General features: G+C 41.6%; 1 protein-coding gene across 1 annotated transcript in view; it reads right to left on the bottom strand.

Moving 5' to 3' along the window:
* The window catches only part of SERP2 (stress associated endoplasmic reticulum protein family member 2), a 46,775-nt gene that overhangs the window by 7,579 nt on the left and 17,034 nt on the right, over positions 1–22,162 (bottom strand). The window contains exon 2 of the mRNA XM_040422010.1: positions 7,904–7,976. Coding sequence (XP_040277944.1) covers positions 7,904–7,976 — 73 coding nt within the window. The remainder of the gene's footprint in view (positions 1–7,903; positions 7,977–22,162) is intronic.

Genomic DNA, 22,162 nt, shown 5'->3' with positions numbered 1-22,162 from the left:
AATCATTTGCCCTACACAATTAAGAAAAAAAAAAAATTAAACAGCAGCAATTCTTTAATTTGGTTTGAATTACTTTTCTGCCAATCTGTCGTGCCTATTGCTCCTTTCGCCTATCTGTGCACTCTACTCCGAATTTCTCTGCATGTCAAATGTATCATGTACAGACACCAGATTTTAACCACATAACATTTTAATGACCATCATCAGCACTATTAAAGGGCATCCAATAGGATCTGTCATTAATATTTTATTGTGGGAGTCCATCAGCTGGGACAAGCACCGATCCCATACTACCATGTTGTCAACGTTCACTTATTACGAACGGGAGATTCGGAAACATCTGTGCACACTCACTTGGTAATCTCTGTACATCTTAAATGGAGAGTGACCACCTTTCCAGCATGTGTAAGAAACTGCCCTCAGAAGGGTCAAGGGTCCCACGGATCCATATCCACCTACGTACATGCATATCTGCACTGTATAACCTCATATATATTGAATATATTGGTCATACAAGCATATAGAAATTGTGCAGTAAGACAATAGGTGAACACTGCTCCGCTCTATTAAAGGGGCTCTTTATGTGGTAGGAATTTCAGTCTAACGATTGTATTTCTATCAAGTATGGATAAGTATAAAGCATGATTTTTCCTGTAATCATGTATTTTTTCTGTCATCCACGCCAGTCTCTCCTGTTTACTTCATTTTCACAGCCTAGCAGCCAGACTGACTTGGCAGCATGCCAAGCTACAATTCCCTTATGTCCCCTCCTCCATACTTAGAAGCACATAGCCCAGCGACTATTGATGATGTACTCATATGATTATAAACCAGGATACTCAAGGACAATACTAACCAATACTGCCAAGAACATAGTACTTGCATTTTAAGGAGCTGGCTGACAGAAATATGGAAAAACTGGATTTTCTGTCAAAAATCAAGCTCTTTTGAGAACATAATAACAGGGCAGGTATCTTTAAAATGCAGTGATCTGATAAATGATATTGCGTCATGATAGGTGTCTCCCAGTGTAAAAACAATAGAAGAACTTGGCAGCTATATACTGGGTAAATGTGCACTTGGCACAGAGTGTAATAACAGTTATCTGTCATACTGCAGCAGTTATGGACTGTGGACATTGTGCAGGTTGTTTAGGGAACGTATCTGATGTAATGTGACACATACCTGGCATGTACCTTGATATAATGATTACATGCTGAGTAAGCCTCTACATCATGTACTTGTAGCCTGTGGATCAATGCATCTCTGGTGGACAAATCCTAGGAGCCAGCCAGCCAACGTGCCCGGAAATGTCCTAATTTCCTGCCTCGTATTCTACTGATCCATTGAGACTGACCCCTATGTTATACTGCACAGGTGGACAAATCCTAAGTGCAATGTACCGTATCTAGAAAATTGTTGAAGATACTAAAGATGCTTTTTATTATTTTTTTCAAATCTTATTTTTGTTAAAGTTCTAGTTAACACAATAAGGCCTCATGCACACGACCGTTGTTTGGGTCCGCGGACCCATTCACTTCAATGGGGCCGCAAATATATTGCCAGCGCCCGTTCTGTAAATTGCGGAAGGCAACACGGGTGGCTTCCGTTTTTTGCGGATCCGCAGTTTGCGGACCGCAAAAAACGGCACGGTCGTGTGCATGAGGCCTAAGACAAGAAAATTGTCTGTACAACAGGAGATGCAAGATGACGTTACAGTCAAAGGTAGCTTAAGACTCAAAACATACCAAATCACTGGGGACAACTTCCTAAAACTTTACTTTTAATCAATTTAATACAATACATCCAATAAATCAGTTCCCTACAGGACCAATATAGCCGTAGTACAGCAAACAAGAAAAAAAATCGGAGCGCTATTACACAGGGAAGGCCAGTTACTCGAGCAGATGGGTGATGCAAATGGGACAGCACGTCAAAAATACCTATGCCTGCCCCTATGCTCACCCTGAGAAAATCTGCTCAGCCCAGAGATACACCTTGATGGTAGGAGTATTCTGTCCACGTACCTCGGCTAACCTATCCCTATGCAACCCCTATAACTTATCTGATACAATATACACGATCCCTTATCAAATTCAATATACAGAATCTCTAACTTATCTGATACAATATACACACTCGCTCATCTGATACAATGTACACAGTACCAACGCGTTTCCCCCCGTAGTAGACAGGGTTCATCAGGCGACATACGGTATCAGTCTTGCAAAGGGATACCAATACAGATATAAGAGATAGGTAACAAAACTGGAGCGCCCCAAAACTGCAGTGGTCTGCGATGAGGAAAAGAAACAATGATTGGTCTCTGTCACAGATACATAGTATAATACAAAGATAATGCCATAAACTTATCTGATAGCAGTAGACGTAGATATCCTCCTCTCGCAGACCAGCATGCACGGTTGGAGGGCTCCAGGGGGCCAAAGATGTAGCTCCATTTGGTCAAAGGAGTGTACTCACTTTTAAATGTAGGATCTTGGGTGGGCTAACGTCCCATAGGTGGATTCGGGCTGCCAGACTGCCCATCCCGGTCACATGATCCTGGTGTATGCTGCTATTGGGCATACCATCCACCTAATTCCTCCCCATGTCCTCGCCCCCCTAAATCCCAGTAAATTCATTAGGTAAAACAGATTAAGATGATAAGGGTGCGCTCCACGCCCTTGACATGAGGAGCGCATCCGTGCAAGTAACCAAGCAACCAGCCCCATTGACAAACGGGATCTCGTATTACGCAGCGAGATCCCGCGATACTTTCCAGGAAGTGCAGATATACTCATGGGAGGCGGTAATGTATTACTCTTTGGACGTAGGTCCGTAAATGGTCCATGTCCTGGTTTACATGTACCTTTATCCAATAAATACAGAAATACCTTGAGGTCAGCGTATTCATTCTCCTGCAAACCAAGTTGTTCACAGGTAACTTTGTTATTATGTTTCATAAACTTATGCCATTTCAATTTCCTTGAGAACAAATGAAGGTCCTTGACCCATATGAAGGGATCAAACTTTGCTGTTGGAACAAATGAAAGTCCCTTTTTCAGCAAGTTATTCTCAGCTTCACTGAGTACACGGGAGGAGAGATTAATTATTTGTAGTTGGTCATTCTCCTCTAATCCTCTCCCACCTTGGTCCGATCCCATAAATGACATCAAGAAAAAGAAAAACACTCCGGTAGCTAACCATATCTGGGAATGTCATGATGGGGACTTGAACTCACTGACATTCTTAGCATTAGAACTGGTGAGACCGTCTCCCAGAAAAGGCGACTGGGATCGTAGAATCCTCCAAAAAAAAAAGGGAATGGATATATAGGTTCCAATCCCTCGCCCAGGGGACTTAATGAGAGACTCACTTTTTCCTGCTTTATTTGATCCCTTGACATCCCACACTTATGGTCAGTCCCTTGTCAGTGTTTAGTGCTCCACCTCCTATGTGTGACGGAAACAATTATCGACAAAGGAAGTGTCATGTGATTATTTAATAAACGGCTCGATATCTGTACGTTTTTCTCTGAAATATCTTGTAATATCTTCTATAGTAGTAATGGCTTTCTGTCATTGGAGCACTCAATAATTGTTTTACTATATTGGATATGGATGGTCTTTCCACCCCCCCATGTATGCCGTTAACGCAATATCAATACACAGCGAGTACTGTGATATCTCCCCTTGTACAGCAGATTTGTGTCAGTTACATAGCACATGTGCACCAGTTCTATGATGTGGTCCTTTTTACCAGTCTTATTTTAAAAGTACACTGCGTGCAGAATTATTAGGCAAATGAGTATTTTGACCACATCATCCTCTTTATGCATGTTGTCTTACTCCAAGCTGTATAGGCTCGAAAGCCTACTACCAATTAAGCATATTAGGTGATGTGCATCTCTGTAATGAGAAGGGGTGTGGTCTAATGACATCAACACCCTATATTAGGTGTGCATAATTATTAGGCAACTTCCTTTCCTTTGGCAAAATGGGTCAAAAGAAGGACTTGACAGGCTCAGAAAAGTCAAAAATAGTGAGATATCTTGCAGAGGGATGCAGCACTCTTAAAATTGCAAAGCTTCTGAAGCGTGATCATCGAACAATCAAGCGTTTCATTCAAAATAGTCAACAGGGTCGCAAGAAGCGTGTGGAAAAACCAAGGCGCAAAATAACTGCCCATGAACTGAGAAAAGTCAAGCGTGCAGCTGCCAAGATGCCACTTGCCACCAGTTTGGCCATATTTCAGAGCTGCAACATCACTGGAGTGCCCAAAAGCACAAGGTGTGCAATACTCAGAGACATGGCCAAGGTAAGAAAGGCTGAAAGACGACCACCACTGAACAAGACACACAAGCTGAAACGTCAAGACTGGGCCAAGAAATATCTCAAGACTGATTTTTCTAAGGTTTTATGGACTGATGAAATGAGAGTGAGTCTTGATGGGCCAGATGGATGGGCCCGTGGCTGGATTAGTAAAGGGCAGAGAGCTCCAGTCCGACTCAGACCCCAGCAAGGTGGAGGTGGAGTACTGGTTTGGGCTGGTATCATCAAAGATGAGCTTATGGGGCCTTTTCGGGTTGAGGATGGAGTCAAGCTCAACTCCTAGTCCTACTGCCAGTTTCTGGAAGACACCTTCTTCAAGCAGTGGTACAGGAAGAAGTCTGCATCCTTCAAGAAAAACATGATTTTCATGCAGGACAATGCTCCATCACACGCGTCCAAGTACTCCACAGCGTGGCTGGCAAGAAAGGGTATAAAAGAAGAAAATCTAATGACATGGCCTCCTTGTTCACCTGATCTGAACCCCATTGAGAACCTGTGGTCCATCATCAAATGTGAGATTTACAAGGAGGGAAAACAGTACACCTCTCTGAACAGTGTCTGGGAGGCTGTGGTTGCTGCTGCACGCAATGTTGATGGTGAACAGATCAAAACACTGACAGAATCCATGGATGGCAGGCTTTTGAGTGTCCTTGCAAAGAAAGGTGGCTATATTGGTCACTGATTTGTTTTTGTTTTGTTTTTGAATGTCAGAAATGTATATTTGTGAATGTTGAGATGTTATATTGGTTTCACTGGTAAAAATAAATAATTGAAATGGGTATATATTAGTTTTTTGTTAAGTTGCCTAATAATTATGCACAGTAATAGTCACCTGCACACACAGATATCCCCCTAAAATAGCTAAAACTAAAAACAAACTAAAAACTACTTCCAAAAATATTCAGCTTTGATATTAATGAGTTTTTTGGGTTCATTGAGAACATGGTTGTTGTTCAATAATAAAATTAATCCTCAAAAATACAACTTGCCTAATAATTCTGCACTCCCTGTATTCCCCCTCCCTATGCATTCTGAGGGTTCTGGATTATAAATTTTCTATCTTACGTTACCCTTGTTTATTTAATTGAGTAATATAGGACCCTCCTTTCCACCTGCTGCTGTATCTGGTCGTTTGAGGATGTGGTGTATATGGGGTTAATCTCTATATATTCCCCCGTTTACGCCATGCCCTCATGTGTCGGTAGGGACCTTGCATTCCACACCTGATATGGGTGGAGCGCACGGCTATTGGTGATGCGATCACGTGAGCTTATCATGTGATTGCAGTATATCTGCACTTCCTGGAAAGTATTGTGGGATCTCGCTGCGTAATACGAGATCCTGCTTGTCAATGGGGCTGGTTGCTTGTGCGGATGCGCTCCACGTGTCGAGGGCTTGGAGCGCACCCTTATCATCTTAATCTGTTTTACCGAATGAATTTACTGGGATTTAGGGGGCGAGGACATGGGAAGGAGTTAGGTGGATGGTATGCCAAACAGCGGCATACACCAGGATCATGTGACCGGGATGGGCAGTCTGGCAGCCTGAATCCACCTATGGGGCGTTAGCCCACCCAAGATCCTACATTTAAAAGAGAGTACACTCCCTTGATCAAATGGAGCTACATCTTTGGCCCCCTGGAGCCCTCCAACCGTGCATGCTGGTCTGGTGTGTATATTGTATCAGATTTTCTCAGGGTGAGCATAGGGGCAGGCATAGGCATTTTTGACGTGCTGTCCCATTTGCATCACTTGTCTGCTCGAGTAACTGGCCTTCCCTGCGTAATAGCTCTCCGATTTTCTTTTTGCTGTACTACGGCTATATTGGTCCTGTAGGAACCTGATTTATTGGATGTATTTTATAAAATTGATTAAAAGTTAAGTTTTAGGAAGTTCCCCCCAGTGATATTCTTTGTTATTGCAACTATCTTCTATATCATTCTCAGTGATTTGTCAAACATACCAAATGCCTGACTGTTGGATAAAATAAAGCGCTAGACTGTCAATAAACACTGAAAATGACAGTTCAATTTTAGCAAACCTGCGTTGCAGAGTAATTATTGTAGAAATAAAGAGAAATAAAGAACCAGAGCAAAAGAAGCGAAGAGGGAAAGAGGGAGAGAAAGAAAGAAGAGAGGGTTGTTTTATAGGTCATCAGTGTCTGATCGATCGGGGTCCAACACCCAGCACTCCCGGCAATCAGCTGTTTGAGAAAGCACCAGCGCCTCTCCGTGCTCACCAAGCACAGCTCTGTACAATGTATAGCGGCTGTGCTTGGTATCCCGCTCAGCCCCACTGACTTCTATGGGACTGAGCTGCGCCTAGACCATGTGACAGATGAACGTGTCATCGATCATTGTCCAAGAGAAAGCTTAACCTTGGCTTCAGCAGTTTTGTGCCGTATACTTGTGAGGAAACAGGCAGCTTGGTGGCTCAGTGGTTAGCCCTGTTGCCTTGCAGCAATGAGATCTTGGGTTCAAATTCAACTGTGGGCTATATCTACCTGGAATTTGTGTGTTCTCTGTGGGTTTCCTCCTGGTGCTCAATTTTCCTTCCACATTCCAACAATAAGCTAAGAGGTAAATTGGCATCTTATGAAGTTATCCCCAGTGGGTGTTGGAGATTAGCGCCAATATGGCAGACAGTGACGTCCCAGCTCCAAGCTACCTACAGCTCTCACTATGTGTCCTTCACAGATGCTTTGCTATGCTACAGTCAGGATCTTCAGGTACATGTCCTGTTGTCTATACAGTCTTACAGCTTTGGCAGGCCCCTCAAGGTGGACACTGGGCGGCTAATTTCTAGCCAGGAAATACTGAATTCAGAAACAAGGGATGAGCCAGTTTCATAAAGTATCGGTCTCATTGAGCAATTCCAATTAACTCTATACAAACCACACAACCCTTTCAGATTTCCCTTGCAGCTCTCTCCTGTACAGAAAACCCTGTATCACTTTCAAATTATTGTTATACCTAGGTATAAAAAAAATATAAAATCATGCTGAGACATGTGTATTCCAACTCTGAAAATTAGCAAGATAATAGTTACAATGATTGCAGAAGTACAAGTAGTATTCTTCTCTTGTCTTTCTGTTTAGGCCCCATTCACACGTCCGCAATTTCTTTCCGCATTTTGCGGAACGGAATTGCGGACTCATTCATTTCTATGGGGCAGCACGAGGTGCTGCCCGGATACGGAATTGCGGACCCGCACTTCCGGGTCCGCAATTCCGTTCCCGAAAAAAATAGAACATGTCCTATTCTTGTCTGCAATTGCGGACAAGAATAGGCATATTCTATTAGTGTCGGCAATGTGCGGTCTGCAAAATGCGGAACACACATTGCCGCTGTCCGTGTTTTGCAGGTGCGCAAAACACGTTACGGACGTCTGAATGGAGCCTTATAGTCGCAAATACCATGACCTGCAGTTACAAAGTATCCAGTACTCCATATGCAGCTATGTAAAAATCGATGTTTTTCTCATCATTTGGCAAATGACTCAAAAACACTAAACTTTTTGGACAGGTAATGCTTATTTCATATTCTTATATCTGGATTTGCTTTATATTCATACCTGATCCACAGACAACAAAAACAAACAGTGCCAGTAGCCAAGGTCCTACAGGATATTTCTCTTCTTGTGGTCTCTAAAATGTGGAAAAAAGAATTTACAATTTAATTTGAAAATACTACATATGTATGTCCCAAAAATACAAACATACAAAGTGTAAAAAAAAAAAAGTCTACTACACTACCAGTATGTATGTATTGATAAGAATGTCAGCACCCTTTCAGATTTGTTTCTCAAAAGTTATGGACCGCTTTGGGGCCAATTTTATTTTTTTATCATTGCACTTTACTCATTTTGGTGATCATTCATTGTTCTTTATAAAAAAAATTAATCATTTTTTCCTCTACAGCTTTCAGTTTCACTACACCTATAGGCTCTCTGCCTTATCCTGAATCCATCAGGGAGCTCCTCTGACAGCTCAATCTGTAGCCCTTATCTCTGACAGCTCATAAACACTTATTATCAAACTGATAAGAATATAGGTACGGCTACACACTGACATGTGTCGCTGAAAAGTCGCATAACATTCTTTGTAATGAAAGTCAATGGTGTCGCAATGCAACATGCTGTGACTGTCATAAAAATCCATCTAACTTGGATTTTTTTGCAACTGTCACAGTTGCAGTGTGTCGCATTGCAACACCATTGACTATCGTTACAAAAATTGTTGCATGACTTTTCAGTAACACATGCTGCTGTACCCTATGGCTTAAATGAGTGTTTATGAGCTGTCGGGAGTTCAGAGATAAGGAAATTAAATTTGGCATGTTCCATAACCTCCGCAATACAGAATGCAATAGAGCACACCACATTTTTTTCTCACAGGAGCACCATCATAAGGAGTGCCGATGGGTATATAATAGCCTTAAGCCCTTAGAGTATGGCCACACTGGGCAGGCATGCCGGGGTTGGGACGTGACCGATTACAGAGCGGCCATATGAGCCGCAACAGGATCAAACCAAACTTGGACCAAAGAGTGCATGTGGTGTTCACTGTTAAAGGTTTGCGTGGTAACCCACAAAAACGTGCGGCCATTAACAGTGACCACTGATTAAACAGTTTGGTTCTAATTAGTTAATCTGATCCCGTTATGGCTGGTATGGCCATACGGTACTTAGTCGCATAGCAACTGCAGCAGGGCCACGTCATGTGGCCATACCCTTCGAGGGCTTTTCATCAGTCTGCCTAGTTATGCAGTAATACATCATCTGTGCTCAAAATAACTGCAAAACTAGACCATTCATGAATCTGAGCAAGTGTGTGACCTTGAGATAAGAACCTGACCCAAAGACTTATAATTGAGAATTACTGCTATAGCGTGGGTGACTGGTCATATGATCAAAAGTCACAATCCACCCTGCAAAAATGTTTATTTTTCAGGGAAAAAAACTGAGAAATTAAACTTCCTCTAATATTTCTGTTTTACATCACAGGAGCAAAAAAGATAAAGAAGCACTCCAAGATTTTTTTTCTTTGCCTATATAGTGCAGGATAGGCCATTATTACAGAATAAGAGTCTGTTGTGTATGCCTGTTGTATCTGATGTGTAATTTGTGGGTTCTCTACCATGATTGGTTCTCCCCTCAGATATGGTTTTCCCAATGAGTACTGCATTTCCCATCATGCCTGGCTTTGCAGAGACAGAGGGGGAGGAGTCTCACCACACTACGCTGTGCCTTCAGAGGGAAACCGTGACAGATTAGTGACACCGCAGACTCTCTATGTATTCCTATGCAGCTTGAACCTGCCCTCTCTCTTCCCCTTCAGCTCTTATATGCAGGAGGCAGGTAGACCAGTGTGAAGCTACATCCCACAGAAGTACACTGGAGAGTCAGCACACACAGATAGTACAGGCAGTGTGAGTCAGAAGGTTTATATAACTGCACCTAATCACTGTATACACTTACCTACAATATATCTGCACTGCTGGTCCTTTAGATAGAAGATACATTATATGCAGGGAGATACAGAGGAGAGGGGAGGGGCCTGAGTGCTGCCAGGAGGGATTTGATTAGTGATGTTGTCATCCTGTAGTTCAACGTAAGTCAGCCACAGGGGAGAGACCGAGTTCCTGTTTACACATTAGAACAAGGTTCCAGACTTGAGATCACATCACTAGGTTTCCATAATGAAAAGGTTCAAAATGTATGGATGTAACAGTGTAACAAATTACACTGCTAGAATACTGGTGGTGACTTAGGGTACTTTCACACTAGCGTTTTTCTTTTCTGGCATACAGTTCCGTCCTAGGGGCTCTATACCGGAAAAGAACTGATCAGTTTTATCCTAATGCATTCTGAATGGAGAGAAATCCGTTCAGGATGCATCAGGATAACTTCAGTTCAGTCGTTTTGACTTTTCAGGACGGAGATAATACTGCAGCATGCTACGGTTTTATCTCTGGCCAAAAATCCGGAACACTTGCCGGAATCCGGCATTTTTTCCATAGGAATGTATTAGTGCCAGATCCAGCATTCAAAATACCGCAATGCCGGATCCGTCCTTTCGATCTGTGCATGCGAAGACCGAAAAAAAAAGTGAAAAAAATAAATGCCGGATCCGTTTTTCCAGATGACACCGGAAAGACGGATCCGGCATTTCAATGCATTTGTAAGACGGATCAGGATCCTGATCAGTCTTACAAATGCCATCAGTTGGCATACGTTCTGACAGCTCCGGCAGGCAGTTCTGGCGACGGAACTGCCTGCCGGATTCCTCTGCCGCAAGTGTGAAAGTAGCCTTAGTAATATGTAACATAAGAAAAAATACAGGAGTACCGCAGTGCAGGACCTATCTTGTGAAGAACACTAATGGTATCAGACGGCCACCAATGACATAATGGATTCATTAGGCTTAAAGGGAACCTGCCATCAACTTTATGCTAATCTCACTGAGGGCAGCATAAATTAGTGACAGAAATGCTGATTTAAGTATTTCAGTAGTGTGTTACACATGAGCTAAAAGTAAGTGGTTGCTGAGAACCAGCATCATAATCATTACAGCCCAGGCCTTGAAAAGAGTCAAATCTACCTGAGAAGAGTCCTGGTTATTCATAATCTCCTGCTCTCCCCCATCTGCTGATGATTGGCAGTTCTCTACTAGAGAGAAAGGGAGAAAACTAGGTAGAAGACTGTCAGTCATCAGCAGGTGGGCAGGAGAGCAGGAAGTCATGGATAACAGGACTCTTCTCAGGTGGCCGTGACTCTTTTCCAGGTCTAGTCTGCAATGATTGTGATGTTGGTTCTCGGCAACAACTTACTTTTAACTTATAAATGACAGACCTCTGAAATCAACTCACCTGTCTCTACTATATACTGCCGTTAGTATGGGCAGCACAAAGTGGATGACAGGTTCCCTTTAAGTCATGGTGATGAGCAGCACAGCATGCAGCGCTGTTTTTCCTATTATGTTGCAATTTTGACAGAAATTTGAACAGAGCCTTAAAAGTAGAATACAAGATGTAATGGTACAAATAGTACCTTAAAGGGGTTGTCCAGGATCAAGATTGTTTTTAAAACCAGTTAAATCACTATAACAGCGGTCCCCCCCAGAAGTTTTTAGGTATTTTTACACTCCAGCAGGGATCCTACAGTCCCCCACTGATTGTTTACCTCTCTGTTTATGTGTGCGGTAACTTCCTGCCGCACTGCTTTCTGGGTCCCAGCGCAGTGCAGCATCACGTTGTTTCAAGTGTGTGTCTGCTCCTCCGTGCAGTCACCCCCTAATTCATATGCCGCCTCCTGCTGCAACTATTCCTCCCTCTTAGGCATGCCCCTAAACGCCTCCTTCCTTGCTAGGAATATGCCCTGCCCAGTGACGTCATCGGACCAGAGGGACATGGCTTAGCGCGGTGTGTTGCCGCCTAGTTACCGCTCCTCCATGCGCTCAGAATAATTACTGAGGCTGACGGTGACGTCACCGGGCTCCTTGTGAAGTGGAAGAAGAAGCTTCGCTATGCAGAAAGGGACCCGGTACGTCACTGACTGTGATAGAAACTGCACTTCCGGCTGAAAATTTGTGAAGTGAAAAAGGGCCATCAGAAATGTCTGGTAAGGGAAGGACAGGCATGAATGTAATATTTAGGGGACCATTGTACACATACACCAATGTCCCCAATCCCGGACAACCCCTTTAATTTATAACTAGTTTTACTAGATGAAAGACAATATAGTAAAATTATGAATTTGAATAAGCAGCACATTTGTAGTCATACAAACACAAATGTATCAGAAGTCCTATTTGGCTAGAACATTATTGATCAAAATGAAACAAAAGTAGCTTAGTAGTCAATTAGCCGTAAGAAAATTAAAAGAATCTGTAAGGAAATGAAGATAACATTAAAGTGGAAACTACTATTACATAATAAAGAGATTAAGGATGAGCGAACTTCCTGAAATTTGCTGGGGGTCTAATTTATCAAACTTTTTAAAAAGTTTAATTTGAACTCAAATCGATTCTACACGAATCAAACATGCCTTCTTCAGCCTACTACTACTCGTACTCGCAAATAAATATGAGTACAGAAGGGAAGAATGGATTTTAAAACACCCCCTCACACATGACAGGTGCAAGCCGATTCTCCATCAACAAGTACAGGAGAATTAGAATATCCCATCCAGAATAATTACACTTCTGTCAATGAGACATGCAAAGTAGCTCCCCTTGCAAAAGGCATTTATTTACTATCAGTCATCAGGACAAAAACAAAAAGAATACTGTGACGCAGCACAGGATGTAACACAGTGCAATAAATACTACAAATTTATTTTGAAGTGCAGGAGTATAATGTACAGTATAGGCACAGATCCTATACTATGCATTAGGCACTGCACCACACTGACTAATAAAACTTCAATCAATAAGGATCAGTCAAGTGATAGGGGAAGGGAGTCACAGGCCCAAAGCTTTATTGATAGACAGACACACCGAGGGAAAAGGGGGAAGGAGAGGGGTTTTTAATCCTCTTCTTCGTCGACACCCAGACAGTCCATGGTGAAGCAGTCTCTGAGCAGGCTACAAACCAGCCTGCAGCAGTCCTGGACATCCTCTTCCTGTTCATGACCAGGAGTTTCCTGGCAAGCTACAGAGCATCCTTAAAACAGTTCATAAAGCACCAGGCGTCCTGGATAGCTTGAACAGTGTGGGTCCCGTGGAAAAGTCTGTAAAAAAGTGTGGTGTACTTTAGGCTGCTCTTGGGAATAGAGTCTCTAAATTCATTTTCCTCTTCAAAAGGGCACCTAGGGCAGTACCTGGTGTTGCATAGTCCACGGGCATACATGAAAGTTCTCAGGGGCAGGCTCCCCAAATGGTCATATATACCAGGTTTTATGCTAGTTAATTAACCTGCTAAAAGCCACATTCGTCCAGACAACCTCAGCGGTGGCAACAAGAAGCCCTGGAATAGACTCCAATAAGTCCTTTGCTCGGATGAGCTTGTGGATAGGCTTTGGTTTCTACAAGTCAGGTTTGAGCTCTTACAACTGGTGTTCCCTTACAAACTCAAGAAGGTCCTAGTAGTACCAAGGGATGTCCCACTTGTCTCAACCCAGCCTTCTCCAGAGAGACAGGAGAAATAGTCAAGAAAACCAGAATGACTAAAGAATTTTTTTTTTGCTTAGTGAAATGGCCTTGGTACTCTTCATGGTGCTCTTTATCATTAGGGAGACAAAAGAAAATTGTCATGATAAGTACTGTATGCCAGGCAACAGTTCTCAAGCTTTCCGGGAGGAATAGATGCAAATGTGCATATCTTAATTCTGCTGGCAATAGAAAGGATATCCTCTCTTTTCAGTTTTGTGAGTTAAGCTAATTTGCATAACTTTGGGTTTCTGGGAAAAATATTCAAATTAGTTTTTCTTCCAAAAAAGAAAAGAATGCTAATCTTATCTCATGCCAGCTGAATTAAGATATTCCAATTTGCGTATATTCTTCCTAGAAACTGAAAGCAGTGTCTCCTGACATACAATATGTATCATGCATATTTTTTATCTCCCTAATTATAAAGAGCAGTGCGAAGATTACCCCCTAAGGCCAGTCTGCTAAGCAAGGCAATTTTCTCTCAAGACATTTTAGTTCTCTTGACCTTTTGGAATGGGAGCTGGCTTGCATGTCTTATTAAGAGAAGTGTATACCTGGGTGGGTTATTCTAGTTTTCTTGTCCTTTTGGATGGTTAATTGGCCTAAATGTCATACTTTCAATGGAATGTGTTCTTAATTTCATTGTGTACAAAGAGAGAGAACATCTGTAGCTGCTAAAGCTCTGGCCAGCGCGAAGCCCACCCCAATCCTACCACACCCATTAGGGCTATCTACTCCACCTTCCCACTGCCTTAGTGGCAACATCACCTGCAGGGCCGATGCAAGGATTTTTGTCAACACAAGCAAATCTACATTTTGGCGCCCCCCCCCCCCCCCATCATTTCACATTTCTGCCCCTCATGATTCATGTCCATTTCTTGCCCCCCATCCCATCATTTCACATTTCTGCCCCTCATGATTCATGTCCATTTCTTGCCCCCCCATCCCATCATTTCACATTTCTGACCCTCATGATTCATGTCCATTTCTTGCCCCCCCCATCATTCACATTTCTGCCCCTCATGATTTATGTCCATTTCTTGCCCCCCCATGTGCTAATATCATAGTGCCATCCTCTCCCCCTGCCCCCTAATGTGCCAGTATCAAGTGCCTCTCTCCTCCCCCCTCCATGTGCCAGTATCATGGCGCCAATAGCCCCCCCCCCCCCGGCAGTAAAGTAACAGTCCGGTATTTAAAAAAAAAACACACTTTTATACTTACACCTCCATGTCAGCGATGCAGGCCTCTTCCGGCCTGTGTTCCCACCAGCCTCTAGTGTTAAAGATTTGGTGCTCATGTTCTTATTTAGCCTGTCTTTCAGGATGTACACTAGGTATCAAAGTTATTTTTTTTTTACATAACTGGCTATACAGCTCTCATACCTGTGTGGGTAAATGCCTTGCCTCTGATGTGAAAGGTCGTGAGTTCGAATCCCAGGAGAAACTTTTCTGAAAGACATGCTAAATGAGATTTTAAATACACCAGGGTCTCGTAGCTCACAGCCTGTCAGCTGCGTGCCGCTCGGACTGAGCTAGTGAGGGCCGGGCTGCGGGGCAAGTGCAAGTTAATTGTTTGCCGCCTCCCCCCCTTCTCTGCGCCCTCAAGCAGCTGCTTGGGCTGCCTTATGATAGAGTCGGCCCTGATCACCTGCCCCCAGGCCAAACCCCCTCCCTTGTGTCACCACTGCAGCAGCACCAACCACTCCTTCAGTTGCTGTAGTCCCCACTGTGGAGGTTTTGACCCCTTCCCTCCCCAGGTGTCCAGCAGATGAAGATGAGGGACAGCCCAGCTGCTGACCTCTCAAAGAAGAAAGTCATCAAGAAGCACAAAGACCCCTTTCCCCAAGAAGAGGAGACCAACTACTTCGGCACTCCTCAAAGAGCACAGTGCCTGTTGCTGTATGCAGAGCAAACAGAAAAGAAGAGGATCTGGTAACTAGGCTGTATTGTTTATACTAACTTATTTCTTTCTTTCTCCTTAACCACTTCCAGAACAAGCAATTTACCCCCGTACCCTCTGTCCTGACCAAGCCTAATTTTGCAAATCTAATGTGTCACTTTACAGTATGTGGTAATAACTTTGGAATGCTTTTACTTATACAAGCCACTCAGACTGTTTTCTTGTGACACATCGTACTTCATGTTAGTGAAAGATTTGAGCTGGTATGTTTTACCTGTATTTATTAAAATAATTTCAAATTTACAAAAAATTCACAATTTTCAAAATTAGAATTTTTCTGCTTTCAAGACAGTAATGATACCTCAAAAATCGTTATTTATTAACAATCACCACATGTCTTCTTTATGTTGGCATCATTTTGTTAATTGTACAAAAAAAGACAGCGCAGCTCAAACTCTTTCCATAGGAGCGTGGATGAATAAGGTAGGTGGATGGTATCTTTAGATGCACTCGATCACTGGATTTAAGGTTCCCTTCACATTCAGATTTCTCACCTCCTGGATGTTAAATTAGAGGACTGAACATAGTGAGGTACCGCAACAATTCATTAAACAAATGGTTTTATTATACTCACATAGATAAAAAGTCTCATGCATATAAAAGTATAAAATGATGCCTGATCCGGGTTTCGCCTTCGCTTGCTTCGTCAGGGGCTGCTCTGAATGCACTTATTCTCCCCACCCTTTTATATTCAGGTGAGTACTAATTAAATAGACCATTTAAACAATTCCAAAAGTGCAACTCCAAAAAACTCCATAAAAATCGGCAATACAAACAAGTCTTCTATAAAATCATCCTCAATCAACACATTTTCTAATAAGGCAAATAAATTGTTTTTCTTCTACCTCACAGTTTACATAGCAGCAAAAAAAAACGCATTCCTCTTCTCTAGCCCTATTCACATACAAAAACACACATGTTCATAATCTTAAAACCCCTTTAGACATATCTTGATATTAGCTTGCAATACGGATATAACCGCATTCCTCTTCTCCAGCATTATTCACATGAAAAGCACACATACTTTACAACCATGTTGATGGAACCGTAGTTGTTTTGGGTATCTTTCATCACCCCTTCAGGCATGTCTTGATATCAAATTCTATATTTAACCCATCGGGTTGCAGTGTACCCAGACGGTAAATCCATTCAACCTCCTTTTTATTTATTTTTTTGATCGGATCCTCCCCTCTCCAATTCATCTGAACCCTTTCCAACCCCACAAACTTTAACCCCTGTGGGTATTTATTATGTGCTTTCTTGAAGTGAGCTGAAACACTATGTGTGTCAACTCCTTTTTTGATGTTTCTTAAATGCTCCTGTAAGCGAGTTTTCAACTTCCTAAAAGTCTGTCCAACATACTAGAGGCCACATGGGCACTCCAGCATGTAGATGACCCCCATACTTTCCCAAGTTAATTCTCCTTGCACAGTGTAGGTTACTCCCTTGCTGTTTGAAGTCACCTCTTCAGTTCTAAGTTGTCTGTTTTCTCTTGTGCGCACCTTGCAAACCGTACAGAAACCGCACCAAGTGAATGAATGGTTTTTACTTTTTTGTTGATGTATAGGCAAACAGCTGTGAACCAATTTGTCTTTAATATTTGGTGCTTTCTTATATATTACAGTTGGCTTATCTGGAATTAACCCTCCAAGAACCGGGTCGTTCTTTAAAACCGCCCAGTTTTTTCTTACTGCATTTTTTATCAAGCCGGCACTATCACTAAACTGAGTGATAAACGCTAGCCTCATTTTCTCAGAGGCAACGTTGTCATCTTCCTGTTCTTTTATCTTTTGTCTACTTTCTTTTGCAACTGCATCTTTACACTCTCTCAAGCAACTTTCTTTATAGCCTTTTTCTAAACATCTCTTCTCAATCAGTTCACTTTGCCTATAGTAGTCATGAATTTTGTACAATTACGATGTACTCTTTTAAACTGACTTTTAGGAATATTGGTCAGCCAAGGTTTATAATAGCAACTCGTGGTCTTAATATAGGTGTTAACATCTGTGGGCTTAAAATAGGTAGTTGTCTTAAAACTACCCCCCTCTAGGGAGATCGTGAGGTCTAAAAAGTCAACAGAGGTTGCACTTATATTGCTGGTGAACTGGAGATTCCAGCTGTTGTCATTCAAATAATGCAGAAAGTTTCGCAAATCATGTGCATTTCCTCTCCATACAAGCAAGCAATCGTCTATATATCTTTTCCATGACAATAGGCCACAATCTGTTGTATTTTTCTGTATTTTAGGGGCAATAAAGGACTCCTCCCATATGGCCATATACAGGTTGGCGAAACTGGGAGCGAATTTCGCCCCCATCGCCGATCCGGTGCATTGTAAGTAATAGCTGCCGTCAAACCAAAAATAATTATGCATTAAACAGAACTTCAAACACTGTAATAAAAACTTCCTTTTCTCCTCTGACATTTCCACATCTTTTTCCAGCACACAATCTACTGCAGCAATCCCTTTTTCATTGGGATTACTGTATACAATGATGTCACATCGACAGTTGCCAAAAGAATGTCACCTTCTAAAAACCCAAAACTTTCCAGGTGCTTAATAGTGTCCCCTGTATCTTTCAAGTACGATGGGACCCTTGCCACATATTTTTGTAAATAGAAGTCAATATATTCTGATACACGATTGGTGAGGGAATTGATACCGGAGACAATCGGTCTTCCGGGGGGATTTGTAATACTTTTATGAATTTTCAGGAGGTAGTATATAACGGGAATAACTGGATATTTAATATTCAAATATTCATGTTCTTTTTTATTTAAAATTCCTTTTTCTTTTCCCTCACTTAAAAGCACGCTTAGATCCCTCTTAAAGTCAGCGGTCGGATCTTTTTTCAATTTTTTATATGTTCCCTCATCCTGTAGCATACTTTGCATTGTCTCCTCATACTTTTCTTTGTCCAAAATAACAATCCCCCCCCCCCTTCCCCTTTATCTGCTGGTTTCACAACAATTTTTTTATTGGCCTCTAAAGACTTTAAACCCTGTTTTTCCCCATAGGTAAGATTAATAAATTTTGGTTTTGTATCAATTTTTTCCAGCTCTCGCAATAACCCTGTTTTGAATGCATCAATGCACTCATTATTTTTCAAATGAGGAAAAAAACTTGATTTTTCTTTTAAGTTAGTGTGTATAATATCATTGTGTTTGGTCTCTACTACTTCCTGCTTCTGGTTTGTTATCATATATTTGACGATATTCAGTTTCCTGATATACCACTTGCATTAGAGAAATATTTGGCAGAAAGGAAAATACCGGAAGGACTCAGATGGCAACTACCTCTGAGCACAGAAGATGTTAATGAATTGGAAGGGTGGGAGATCCTCATGAATAAATGTGCTTTTAAAGCTATGCAATTTATTATAGGAATTAGAAAGAACAAGCAATTCAACATAAATAAAGAAATAGAAGAGATAAATAAAAAACTAGAACCGTTTAAATCACTAGAGGATTATAGAGAGCTATCTCTAGCTTGTCAGAAAACTGTGATAAAAATAGAAGCAGAAATTAAAAATAAGAAGCAAAAAAAATATATTAAAGTAGCTAATGACTATAAGAGAGAGAAAGTATATAAATGGAAATCAAAACCAGGGGAGTATAGTGATCGAGTAGGGAACGTGGAAGGAGATGCAGTCGTGGCTCATAGAGAGGGATCTACTGGTAATGGAGAAATAAGTTATAACAAGAGAGATACTCAAAATAAAAATAATAATGTTTATGAAGAAAATTACTACTATTTAAAAGAAGAGAGGCCATACAGAAAAGGCAACCAACAGAGATATAGAAACCCCTATCCACAGAGAGGTTACAATGGGCAAAATAATTATAGAAGCCCATATCAACAGAGATATCAACGGGGATACAGACATGAGCAATCTAGATACCATGTGAATAATTACTATCGGCAACAACCATATAGCAGTCCTAAAGATAAAGGGAAAATAGTAACTAATATAGAAGATATACAGCAAGAAAATTTTCCCCATCAAAGCATCAAAGGCATTCAGAGGGAGGAGAAGCAGACAAGGGAGCATATAACCAGCGCTCCAGAAAAAATGAGAACTCCCCAAAAAAGAAATCGAACAGAGGGTGCAGAGGAAAAGGAAACAGGCAGCCCCAAAGGAAAGAAAGTGAAGGAGTGATAAACGGGATATATAACCTCAGCACACACAAACTGAATGAAAATGAAATAGCGGCGTTGACAAAAGGGTTAAAATATGCACCATCGAAAAAAATGAACAAATTTGAAACATTTTTAGATGTTCATCGGTATATCAGGAAACTGAATATCGCCAAATATATGATAACAAACCAGAAGCAGGAAGTAGTAGAGACCAAACACAATGTTATTATACACACTAACGTAAAAGAAAAATCAAGTTTTTTTCCTCATTTGAAAAATAATGAGTGCATTGATGCATTCAAAACAGGGTTATTACGAGAGCTGGAAAAAATTTATACAAAACCAAAATTTATTAATCTTACTTATGGGGAAAAACAGGGTTTAAAGTCTTTAGAAGCCAATAAAAAAATTGTTGTGAAACCAGCAGATAAAGGGGGAGGGGGCGAATACGGTAGTTATTTTGGACAAAGAAAAGTATGAGGAGACAATGCAAAGTATGCTACAGGATGAGGGAACATATAAAAAATTGAAAAAAGATCCGACCGCTGACTTTAAGAGGGATCTAAGCGTGCTTTTAAGTGAGGGAAAAGAAAAAGGAATTTTAAATAAAAAAAGAACATGAATATTTGAATATTAAATACTACCTCCCGAAAATTCATAAAAGTATTACAAATCCCCCCGAAAGACCGATTGTCTCCGGTATCAATTCCCTCACCAATCGTGTATCAGAATATATTGACTTCTATTTGCAAAAATATGTGGCAAGGGTCCCATCGTACTTGAAAGATACAGGGGACACTATTAAGCACCTGGAAAGTTTGGGGTTTTTAGAAGGTGACATTCTTTTGGCAACTGTCGATGTGACATCATTGTATACAGTAATCCCAATTGAAAAAGGGATTGCTGCAGTAGATTGTGTGCTGAAAAAAGATGTGGAAATGTCAGAGGAGAAAAGGAAGTTTTTATTACAGTGTTTGAAGTTCTGTTTAATGCATAATTATTTTTGGTTTGACGGCAGCTATTACTTACAATGCACCGGGTCGGCGATGGGGGCGAAATTCGCTCCCAGTTTCGCCAACCTGTATATGGCCATATGGGAGGAGTCCTTTATTGCCCCTAAAATACAGAAAAATACAACAGATGATGGCCTATTGTCATGGAAAAGATATATAGACGATTGCTTGCTTGTATGGAGAGGAAATGCACATGATTTGGGAAACTTTCTGCATTATTTGAATCACAACAGCTGGAATCTCTAGTTCACCAGCAATATAAGTGCAACCTCTGTTGACTTTTTTAGACCTCACGATCTCCCTAGAGGGGGGTAGTTTTAAGACAACTACCTATTTTAAGCCCACAGATGTTAACACCTATATTAAGACCACGAGTTGCTATTATAAACCTTGGCTGACTAATATTCCTAAAAGTCAGTTTAAAAGAGTACAGGGTGGGCAATTTATATGGATACACCTTAATAAAATGGGAATGGTTGGTGATATTAACTTCCTGTTTGTGGCACATTAGTATATGTGAGGGGGGGAAACTTTTCAAGATGGGTGGTGACCATGGCGGCCATTTTGAAGTTGGCCATTTTGAATCCAACTTTTGTTTTTTCAATAGGAAGAGGGTCATGTGACACATCAAACTTATTGGGAATTTCACAAGAAAAACAATGGTGTGCTTGGTTTTAACGTAACTTTATTCTTTCATGAGTTATTTACAAGTTTCTGACCACTTATAAAATGTGTTCAATGTGCTGCCCATTGTGTTGGATTGTCAATGCAACCCTCTTCTCCCACTCTTCACACACTGATAGCAACACCGCAGGAGAAATGATAGCACAGGCTTCCAGTATCCGAAGTTTCAGGTGCTGCATGATGATGTGTTTCCCTCTTTATGCACTGAAGCTGGCACGTTCCCTGAGTTTTTCCAGCAAGATGGTGCACCACCACATTATGGGTGTCAGGTCTGAGCATTCCTAGATGAACAGTTTCCTGGAAAGTGGATTGGTCGTCGTGGGCCAGTTGAATGGCCCCCAAGGTCTCCCGATCTGACCCCCTTAGACTTTTATCTTTGGGGTCATCCGAAGGCAATTGTCTATGCTGTGAAGATACGAGATGTGGTGGTGCACCATCTTGCTGGAAAAACTAAGGGAACGTGCCAGCTTCAGTGCATAAAGAGGAAAACACATCATCATGTAGCAATTTCGCATATCCAGTGTCACTGTGATTTCGTAGTAAAGAGATCACAGAGAGGCACGGAGCATTATCAGTCATGTTAATGCTCCGTGCCTCTGCAGTCTGCATCGGGTCTTGGCACTCTTTCACGGAGCGGATGCCACGCACGGCATCCACTCGTGTGAACTCAGCCTTAGACTTTTATCTTTGGGGTCACCTGAAGGTAATTGTCTATGCTGTGAAGATACGAGATGTGCAGCACCTGAAACTTCGGATACTGGAAGCCTGTGCTAGCATTTCTCCTGCGGTGTTGCTATCAGTGTGTGAAGAGTGGGAGAAGAGGGTTGCATTGACAATCCAACACAATGGGCAGCACATTGAACACATTTTACAGGGAGTGCAGAATT

The sequence above is a fragment of the Bufo bufo genome, chromosome 3 (assembly GCF_905171765.1).
Source record: "Bufo bufo chromosome 3, aBufBuf1.1, whole genome shotgun sequence".
In the NCBI taxonomy this organism is placed as follows: domain Eukaryota; kingdom Metazoa; phylum Chordata; class Amphibia; order Anura; family Bufonidae; genus Bufo; species Bufo bufo.
This window is presented reverse-complemented; position numbering and strand designations above follow the sequence as displayed.